At 41.7% G+C, this 11,790-nt stretch overlaps 1 protein-coding gene across 2 annotated transcripts in view; it reads right to left on the minus strand.

Annotated features, from left to right (window-relative positions):
- Positions 1 to 8,798: 8,798 nt before the first annotated feature.
- Positions 8,799 to 11,790, minus strand: part of LOC127436451 (mitochondrial inner membrane protease ATP23 homolog) — a 30,444-nt gene continuing 27,452 nt past the window's right edge. For both annotated transcript variants that reach the window (XM_051690617.1, XM_051690618.1), the window contains 5 exons: positions 10,560 to 10,605; positions 10,397 to 10,478; positions 10,084 to 10,221; positions 9,886 to 9,969; positions 8,799 to 9,583 (listed from right to left, as the gene is read on the minus strand). In XM_051690617.1, coding sequence (XP_051546577.1) covers positions 9,380 to 9,583; positions 9,886 to 9,969; positions 10,084 to 10,221; positions 10,397 to 10,478; positions 10,560 to 10,605 — 554 coding nt within the window. In that variant the 3' untranslated portion in view covers positions 8,799 to 9,379. The remainder of the gene's footprint in view (positions 9,584 to 9,885; positions 9,970 to 10,083; positions 10,222 to 10,396; positions 10,479 to 10,559; positions 10,606 to 11,790) is intronic.

Below are 11,790 nucleotides of genomic sequence, written 5' to 3' on the forward strand. Positions count from 1 at the left end.
CGTTCTTTTAAATCCTGCATTTTAAAAGTGATGCTGAATGTACAGCGAGACCAGGGTCGTCCTATTCCTGAACAAATGACTCGAGTCGGTTCTTTTGAATCTACAGCTAGACCAGTGTTGTCTGATTCCCGAACAAATGACTCTAATGAATCGGTTCTTTTGAATCTACAGCTAGACCAGTGTTGTCTGATTCCCGAACAAATGACTCTTATGAATCGGTTCTTTTGAATCTACAGTGCGACAGGTGTCATCCGATTCCAGAACAAATGACTCTAATGAATCGGTTCTTTTGAATCTACAGCTAGACCAGTGTTGTCCGATTCCTGAACAAATGACTCTAATGAATCGGTTCTTTTGAATCTACAGCTAGACCAGTGTTGTCCGATTCCTGAACAAATTACTCTTATGAATCAGTTCCTTTGAATTTGCAGTGCGACAGGTGTCATCCGATTCCTGAACAAATGACTCTAATGAATCGGTTCTTTTGAATCTACAGTGTGACAGGTGTCATCCAATTCCTATACAAATGACTCTTATGAATCGGTTCCTTTGAATTTGCAGTGCGACAGGTGTCGTCCGATTCCTGAACAAATGACTCTAATGAATCGGTTCTTTTGAATCTACAGCTAGACCAGTGTTGTCCGATTCCTGAACAAATTACTCTAATGAATCGGTTCTTTTGAATCTACAGCTAGACCAGTGTTGTCCAATTCCTGAACAAATTACTCTTATGAATCAGTTCCTTTGAATTTGCAGTGCGACAGGTGTCGTCTGATTCCTGAACAAATGACTCTAATGAATCGGTTCCTTTGAATCTACAGTGTGACAGGTGTCATCCAATTCCTATACAAATGACTATTATGAATCTTTTTTTTTGTTTTTATCTACAGCGAGACCAGTGTTGTCCAATTCCCAAATAAATAACGCTAATGAGTTGGCTCTTTTAAATCTACAGCAAGACCAGTGTCATCTGATTCCTAAACAAATGACTCTTATGAATCGGTTCTTTTAAATCTACAGCAAGACCAGTGTCATCCGATTCCAGAACGAATGACTCGTATGAATCGGTTCTTTTGAATCTACAGTGCGACAGGTGTCATCCGATTCCAGAACAAATGACTCTTATGAATCGGTTCTTTTGAATCTACAGTGTGACAGGTGTTGTCCAGTTTCCTGAACAAATGACTCGTATGAATCGGTTCTTTTGAATCTACAGTGCGACAGGTGTCATCCGATTCCAGAACAAATGACTCTTATGAATCGGTTCTTTTGAATCTACAGTGCGACAGGTGTTGTCCAGTTTCCGAACAAATGACTCTCATGAGCCGCATCTTCTCGAATGACTTGCTGAACCTCTACTCATCCATGTCATCATGTCCAGCTCTAAATGAACAAAGAATTGTTTCTGTGTTGTGTATTAAATGTTTGTGAGATTTCAGTCATTGTAGTTATTGGATAGTTGCTGTTATAACAATATGTAGTTTTGTTGTAGTTAGTGGTATTATATATATATATATATATACATTAATATTCAGTAAAATATGTTAATTAGTCAAACACCTGTGTAAACACTTTTTGCAAGAATCTGTTCTGTAAAAAAACAATTAAATGATCGAATTATTTTTAACAAGCTGCTTAGGGCAGTAAATCCAATATTCATTGCTTTTATTGTTTCCAAATATTTCTTTCTCAAAAGTACTAAAAGAATCATTAACAGAACCGTTCTCGGAATCAGAATCAGAATCCTTATGATTCCTATCCATAATGAAGACTGAGATTGATCTCAATGATTACAATTTCAGTGCAATGACAGCGGAGAGACAAACATTTAAAGAAATGATAAATGAATGAATGAACACTCACAAATGAATGGAGAGCATCAAACTAAAAGTGCTCAAGTACTGTATGTGATGTCTCTGCATGAATCAACTGACAGACAGACAGATACGTAGACAGATACACTGACAGACAGACAGATTGACTGACAGAGAGACAGACAGACAGAATGACACAAATAGACAGACAGACAGATTGACAGACAGCCAAATAGATAGACAGACAGATTGGCTGACAGATAGACAGACAGACAGATTGGCTAACAGACAGACAGATTGACAGACAGACAGACAGACAGATAGACTGACTAACAAACAGACAGAAAGACAGATAGACAGACAGACAGATTGACAGAGAGACAGACAGACAGATTGATAGATAGATAGACTGACAGACAGATTGACTAACGAACAGACAGAAAGACAGATAGACAAACAGACAGACATATTGACTGACACAGACAGACTGAGAGACAGATAGATAGATAGACAGACAGATTGACTGACAGACAGACAGACAGATTGACAGACAGACAGATAAACAAACAGATTGACTAACGAACAGACAGAAAGACAGATAGACAGATTGACTGACACAGACAGACTGACAGATAGATAGATAGACAGACAGATTGACTGACAGACAGACAGACAGATTGACAGACAGACAGATAAACAAACAGATTGACTAACGAACAGACAGAAAGACAGATAGACAGACAGATTGACTGACACAGACAGACTGACAGACAGATAGATAGACAGACAGATTGACTGACAGACAGACAGACAGACAGTTAGACAGACAGGTTGACAGACAGACAGATTGACAGACAGTTAGACAGACAGACAGACTCTGAACTCACTAAGAACAGTATTTAATATGCACTCGATTGGACAAGATAGAGGGCAGAGTGGCAGGCAGACCGACAGTCACATATGTAGACAGATATACAGACAGATTGACTGACACAGTCAGACAGACAGACAGACAGAAAGATAGACAGACAGACTCTGAACTCACTAAGAACAGTATTTAATATGTACTTGATTGGACAAGTTAGTACATGTGTTACTGCTCAGGAAACAGAGTGCATGTGTTTGAAAAACAATGACATTAATGTAATGAAACAGCGCCACCTCGTGGACAAGATTCACATTCTGACGTGTGAGCTGCTGCAGTTTGAAGTTTGTCTTCCTGATTTCACACTCAACTAAGCTTGAGTTCAGTGAGCCATTAGACATGATTTCCAGAAGAGCTTTAAGTCTCTCGGAGTACCTTATGAATACATGTTCATCATTCAGTACCATAGTACATCTTAAAGTACCATGTTACCACCACAGTAAGCTTTTATAAAGTAAATGTGCATTATACACTGAATCAAATGAATATGGTGCGTCGTTTCGGAGGTCAGACAGCACAGAAGTGAACTCACGTGCTTCTGATGGAGTGGAGAAATATGTTGTTGGTCTAATATAACGCCTTTGAGATAGCACAGCTGACCTTTGACCTGTCGCTCACATCTCTGTTTTAATGAGAATGAGAAGATCAGCTGATGATGTTGAGGGGTCATACTGCTGGTGTGCATCAGGCCGAGGGGGCGTTCACTCCCCGATAATGAACCCCCTGTGGATATCAGGTCAGCGCGGGATACTGAACGTGTAAACAACCGGCCGAGGAATGTTCAGTGGAGGTCAACGTCTCATTGTGTTTATTGTTTGATTAGAAAGAGGGATGAATGAAGCTTCACTGCAAATGAGTTTATGTTAATTGGCCATTTGATTTGCATTCACTTATGTGTGTGTGTGTGTTTACTTTGCTGTAGTTTGCAGTTAATCTGTTTTATAATTGAAAACAGTAGAAGCCTATGGTACTACATGTCCTCATTTAGCAAGGTCAACATGTCTCCTCACTTTTAAAGTGCTTGTTATCCAGTCTCGGGAACAGACTGAAGAGCCCTCACGATGACTCGAGAGTGATCTGAACGGCTGTTTGAATCCCTCAGTCCATGTCGTTCTGCTTCACATCTCCTGCAGCGTGACTGAGTTCAGCTGCTGAATGGGTCTCATCCGTCATCAGGGACGGACTCGGGTCACATTCATCTGGCTGGTGTGTTTGGGGTCGTCAGTCATGTTCCCTCGGCAGATTCCTCAAACACCTGCAGCAGTTTTGGACCACTGTGACCGGAATGACTTTTATCAGACAGTCCAGTGGTGGATGTCGACCTCATCTCTGTCCTTGAAGCAAAGCAGCACATTTAAACAGTTCTTACAAAAAAGTGCCAGAATGGTACTACCATGTTTGTTTGGCCTCACAATGAGACACAGAGTTTTAGATGTTGCTCTATTTCTAGGTCACTAATTAAATTAGTTACTAAATAAATGACATTGAGCATGTTAAAGAAATATTCCGAGTTCAATACAAGTTAAGCTCAATCGACAGCATTTGTGATAAATGTGTGTTCCAGTGAGACACTTACAATGGAAGTCAATGGGGTCAGTAATCTGTAAACATTAAAATACTCACTGTTTCAAAAGTATAGACACAAGACATAAACAATATGTGTGTTAACATGATTTTACTGTGATCACTTACTAACCGCATCTGTGGAAAATAAATCACGAGTTTTAACAGAAGAATTAATGTACTCTCCTGGGCGAAACAAATGTGCCAAGCCCAAAATGGCAAAACATGACGCTTTTAATGGTCCTAACCACAAATCACTGGTCAGGAAATTAGATTAAGTAACCTAGTATGGGATAGTTTCTCCCTTTGATTTCTTTAAACATTTAAGCCTTGTGGGTAAACTTGCAGACAGCTTTTTACAGAAAGAAGAGTCGATGTTGTTCCACTCAATGTTGGTGGCTTCAAACTGTCTTTGAGAACTACATTTCAGCAGGTGGTCATCACTGCATGAAGAGGCTTTGGGCCTTCCAGATCCTTCTGTCTGGCAACAACATCTGTTGTTTGAAAGTGTTGACCTGTTCTCTTAACAGCTGATTGAGAAATAGGGATTTTCTCTGCCGTTAGGTAACTTCAGAATGGCTACAGCTGGCCTGACGTAGACCTGCTATGCGGTTTCTGACAGCAACACCTGCATGATATTTTGCATTTTTGGAGCAGATTTTCTCACTCCTTTACCCTTGGGACTCACAACACTGCATATTGTTGATCTCTCCCTGCTCGATCACTCCTGTTTCCATTTATGAGCTCGTTATCAGACATTTGAACTAATGACTAATCTTTTAAGAAAGATTAGAAGATATTTTGGGGAAATTATGTACACCCAGACATGTGTTAGTTTGATTTTATATCAAATATTTTAATCATTATCATGATTTTACCTTTACATATGAGAAGACTATATAAGTGAATTGTTGGAGGGGTCGAGGAGGCCGATTGCGCCACCTTTATTGAGCGAAGAGTGCACGCACAACATATGATCTTCCGAACACACATGAAGAGCGCACGCACAACACATGATCTTCCGAACACACATGAAGAGTGCACGCACAACATATGATCTTCCGAACACACATGAAGAGCGCACGCACAACACATGATCTTCCGAACACACATGAAGAGCGCACGCACAACATATGATCTTCCGAACACACATGAAGAGCGCACGCACAACATATGATCTTCCGAACACACATGAAGAGCGCACGCACAACATATGATCTTCCGAACACACATGAAGAGCGCACGCACAACACATGATCTTCCGAACACACATGAAGAGCGCACGCACAACACATGATCTTCCGAACACACATGAAGAGCGCATGCACAACATATGATCTTCCGAACACACATGAAGAGCGCACGCACAACGCACGATCTTCCGAACACACACGAAGAGCGCACGCACAACGCACGATTTTCCGAACACACACGAAGAGCGCACGCACAACGAACACACATGAAGAGCGCATGCACAACACATGATCTTCCGAACACACATGAAGAGCGCACGCACAACACATGATCTTCCGAACACACATGAAGAGCGCATGCACAACACATGATCTTCCGAACACACATGAAGAGCGCATGCACAACACATGATCTTCTGAACACACATGAAGAGTGCATGCACAACTCATGATCTTCAGAACACACATGAAGAGCGCACGCACAACGCATGATCTTCGGAACACACATGAAGAGCGCATGCACAACACATGATCTTCCGAACACACACGAAGAGCGCATGCACAACGCATGATCTTCCGAACACACACGAAGAGCACACGCACAACGCACGATCTTCCGAACACACACGAAGAGCGCACACACAACACATGATCTTCCGAACACACAACACATGATCTTCCGAACACACACGAAAAGCGCAGGCACAACACATGATCTTCCGCATGCACAACACATGATCTTCCGAACACACATGAATAGCGCACGCACAACACATGATCTTCCGAACACACATGCAGAGCGCACGCACAACACATGATCTTCCGAACACACATGCAGAGCGCATGCACAACACATGATCTTCCGAACACACATGCAGAGCGCACGCACAACACATGATCTTCCGAACACACATGCAGAGCGCACGCACAACACATGATCTTCCAAACACACGCAAAGAGCGCACGCACAACACGTGATCTTCCGAACACACATGAAGAGCGCACACACAACATATGATCTTCCAAACACACATGAAGAGCGCACGCACAACACATGATCTTCCGAACACACATGCAGAGCGCACGCACAACACATGATCTTCCGAACACACACGCAGAGCGCACGCACAACGCATGATCTTCCACACGCACAACACATGATCTTCTGAACACACACGAAGAGCGCATGCACAACACACGATCTTCCGAACACACACGCAGAGCGCATGCACAACACACGATCTTCCAAACACACACGAAGCGCGCACGCACAACACATGATCTTCCGCACGCACAACACGATCTTCCGAACACACACGAAGCGCGCACGCACAACACATGATCTTCCGAACACACACGAAGAGCACACGCACAACACATGATCTTCCGAACACACACGAAGCGCGCACGCACAACACATGATCTTCCGAACACACACGAAGCGCGCACGCACAACACATGATCTTCCGAACACACACGAAGAGCACACGCACAACACATGATCTTCCGAACACACATGAAGAGCGCACGCACAACACATGATCTTCCGAACACACACGCAGAGCACACGCACAACACACGATCTTCCGAACACACACGCAGAGCACACGCACAACACACGATCTTCCGAACACACACGAAGAGCACACGCACAACACATGATCTTCCGAACACACACGAAGAGCACACGCACAACACGTGATCTTCCGAACACACACGCAGAGCACACGCACAACACATGATCTTCCGAACACACACGAAGAGCGCACGCACAACACACGATCTTCCGAACACGTATGCAGAGCGCACGCACAGCACATGATCTTCCGAACACACATGAAAAGCGCACGCACAACACATGATCTTCCGCACGCACAACACATGATCTTCCGAACACACATGAATAGTGCACGCACAACACATGATCTTCCGCACGCACAACACATGATCTTCCGAACACACATGCAGAGCGCACGCACAACACATGATCTTCCGCACGCACAACACATGATCTTCCGAACACACATGAATAGCGCACGCACAACACATGATCTTCCGCACACACAACACATGATCTTCCGAACACACATGCAGAGCGCACGTACAACACATGATCTTCCGCATGCACAACACATGATCTTCCGAACACACATGCAGAGCGCACGCACAACACATGATCTTCCGAACACACATGTAGAGCGCATGCGCAACACATGATCTTCCGAACACACACGAAGAGCGCACGTGCAACGCATGTTCTTCCGAACACACACGAAGAGCGCACGTGCAACGCATGTTCTTCCGAACACACACGAAGAGCGCACGCACAACACATGATCTTCTGAGCACATATGAAGTCCAGATTCACTTTATGTGCTTTAAAAATATCAGGAAAAACGAATCTAATAATTCTTATATAAATAACCACAGTCCTTTAGATTGCATATGATTCCTACATATAAAACTGTAGGGAATATTAATAAAGTAACAACACACATCTGTTTTATCACTTGCATGTTTGATGACTTGATTAAAGTAAATGAAGGTAATTAGAACTGAAAACAAATGTTATGGCATTATTTGAAGATGTCCAATGACATACACCGAGCAGCCACGACATTAAAAGCACCTGCCTAATTTTGTGTAGGCCCCCCTCATGCTGCCAAAACAGCGCCAACCCGCATCTCAGAATAGCAATAACCCAAACCCATCACAATTGTACAGAGCGGTTATCTGCGTTACCGTAGACTTTGTCAGAAATACTCAAAACAGCCCGTCTGGCATCAACAATCATGCCACGGTCCAAATCACTGAGATCACATTTTTTCCCCATTCTGATGGTTGATGTGAACATTAATTGAAGCTCCTGACCCGTATCTGCATGATTTTATACACTGCTGCGACACGATTGGCTGATTAGATAATCGCATGGATGATTGTTGGTGCCGACGGGCTAGTTTGAGTATATCTGACAAAGTCTACGGTAACTCAGATAACCGCTCTGTATAATTGTGATGAGAAGAATATAATCTCTGAATGAGCGGCACTTGACCGGAGCGCACACACATGGAGTGGATTATTACCGCTCCGCTTCGATCACATGATCTGGTTGTTATAGAGTCTGCTCATATTGAAGTGTATTCTTAGTCTTGGCTCACATTAGCTCATAATCAGACTCTCGGTAAATGACACATCACATCAAACGCACAGCAACAGCGCCACCATGAGGACGCTGCTCTATCGGTGCAGAAAACATAAGCAAAATGTGATCTCTTTTTACTTATAAAGAAAAAGACATAAAAGCACGTTCATTTAATTTTTAATTCTTGAAATTTCAATGCAAATAGAACTGTGAAACAATTAACATTGTTCAGTGTCATATGTGGAAAGTTCAAACACTTGTTAAATTGTTCACAGATAATCATAGAAAAAAAAAAATCAGTTTCTGCCCATATATAAACATCTCATGCTGATGTGGACATCGACACTGTGGCTTTTATAAAGTTAATAAAAACCTTTATGAACATCTGATAGAGAAAGCTCCACTGGATTTGACATCATACAACTTTAATTCATCAATAAATTCAAATGTTTTCATCCCTTTCAAACTGATGATTAGTTAAAGAACATTATATTTGCTGTCAGGCAAAATTCTAATTTGATGACAAAAGTGCTTATGACACTGCTTAATGATGAATAAGCACAACATAATCTAGTGATGTTTCACCGAAGTACACATGTAACAGGACTCCGTTTGGGAACAGAGCTCTGATATTTGTCTTTCAGCAGTCAAGTGTAAATTAAAGTTCAGTCTCTTGTACTTTGCTCTTCAATAAAGACGTAATAAAGCACATTTGGGAGAATAAAACATTTAATAATGCTGTTTACAGGTTTGCATAATAACGATCTCTGTTCTCAAAGTCCCTGTAGGCAAACTTGGCATCTTTCTTGCTGTGTGGGATGCGGCCGAAGGGGGCGTGGTCATTGAAACAGCTGTCAAACACCTCGTCAACCACTCGCTCCGCCTCCTCCCTGCTCACCTTCCGTACGGCGAGGATTGAACGCAGTGCACGGCCCCGAACGCATTGCTGCGGCAATCGGAGGAGAAAACGTTGGATTCACAGCATGACTTTCTTTCTTGCATACGGTGATAATCAAGATATCAAAATAATCTCTGATATACACATTTTATCTCTCGTTCTCAGACTAACACGCTGGCAATCTAAATGAGGGCATGCTATAGACTTTAATGACTACAGACCAACAAAAACCCTAAAAGAAATCTTAAACTAAACATACTAAAAATCATTTTTTGCCAAATGTAGATTTTGTCAGATTTAGCTCACTTTCAGACAATTTTCCATTTAAATTATCGAATCACACACGTTACCTGATGATGTTCCTTGAGGCCAAAGTTAAATCTTGAAATCTCATTCACGAACGAGCAGTCGCCGCTCAGATTGGCCGCCCGGATCTGAAGAAACCAAACAAAAAGCGTCTTTCAGAGCATTTAAGAGTCATATAAGAATACTTTTTGAAGGTTTAATGATGCAAACGACAGAGTGAGCAGAAAGTGACGACCTCTGACCTCTGAACAGGCCAGATGTCTGAAGTTGGTGAACCAGTCGACTCGAGCTCTGCAGTGATCAAACGCGTGAATCAGTTCATGAGTCACGACTCGGTTCATATGAGCCTGCTGGTGAATGTTGTTCTGACATAAAACAATCTGACACACACAGACGAGAGAATGTTAGTTTATTATTATTATTATGATATAACACAAGCACATATGATAAAAATGAATGTTCTTCAGTTAAGAACACAAAGTCATCGTGACATCAGTTCACTTCATTAATCAACCTTCCGTGCAGAACAGGTGATAAAGAGTTGTTTTGACTCACCTGAGAGGTCGCGGCATCAAATCCACCACTGACGGTCCCATCACAGTCCTCACATGAGAAATGTCTGTCTTTAAATACTGTACTGAGAAGAAATCAATAAAAATATGTCAACAACATGCAGCACTGACAGCTGGATAGAAAGTCCATGTGACAGTTTTCTTACCAGCCGGAGCTCTTCATGGCACCCAGCAGGAGTTTTGCATACGGACCTGAACGAGAGACAGTAAAATGATTATTGCAGAGTTCATCTTATGCAAACGGAGGACATGCACAAGCTGCAATTAATAGAAGTTTCCTTCTTTTTCTCAGCCGATAATTATGATTCTGTATGACACAAACATCTAACTTAAAAGTTGTTTAAAACTAACTATATGTAGTCTATAAATGTTTGTTTTAAAATGCATCCTCATTGCACGGCAATAAATGATGTATGCATTGTCAGTATCAATCATGCACGCTCACTGTCCCTGTCTGTTTCTAATTAACTTTGTTTATCACTGTAATGCATGCATAGGATTAACCTTTAACATTAGAATGCATGCATTACAGTGAAAAGGGATTAAAGGGATAGTTCACCCAAAAATGTAAATTCTCTCATCATTTACTCACCCTCATGCCATCCCAGTTGTGTATGACTTTCTTTCTTCTGCACAACACAAATGAAGATTTTTAGAAGAATATTTCAGCTCTGTAGGTCCATATAATGCAAGTGAATGGTGACCAGAACTTTGCAGCTCAAAAAAGCACATAAAGGCAGCATAAAAGTAATCTATTCGACTCCAGTGGTTTAATCCATGTCTTCTGAACTGATATGATAGGTGTGGGTGAGAAACTTTAATCAATATTTAAGTCCTTTTTTACTATAAATCTCCACTTTCACTTTCTTCTTTTGTTTTTTGCCGATTCACATTCTTTGTGCATATCGCCACCTACTGGTTTGGGCTGGTCAAAGCTGTAGATTTACAGTAAAAAAGACTTAAATATTGATCTGTTTCTCACCCACACCTATCATATCAATTCTGAAGACATGGGTTAAACCACTGGAGTATTATGTATTACTTTTATGCTGCCTTTATGTGCTTTTTGGAGCTTCAAAGTTCTGGTCACCATTCACTTGCATTATATGGACCTACAGAGCTGAAATATTCTTCTAAAAATCTTCATTTGTGTTCAGCAGAAGAAAGAAAGTCACACACATCTGGGATGGCATGAGGGTGAATAAATGATGAGAGAATTTTCATTTTTGGGTGAACTGTTCCTTAATGCATGTATGCTCCTCATGCACAGGTCTGATGTTGTTATGTGTAACTGGAGATAGACCCTAACCTTATCGTACAGATATGACGCGTGTTTGCTGCTTTAATGCATGATCTCTCATATGACCTGTCTATTAT

Source organism: Myxocyprinus asiaticus, chromosome 47, assembly GCF_019703515.2.
Source record: "Myxocyprinus asiaticus isolate MX2 ecotype Aquarium Trade chromosome 47, UBuf_Myxa_2, whole genome shotgun sequence".
Classification (NCBI taxonomy): domain Eukaryota; kingdom Metazoa; phylum Chordata; class Actinopteri; order Cypriniformes; family Catostomidae; genus Myxocyprinus; species Myxocyprinus asiaticus.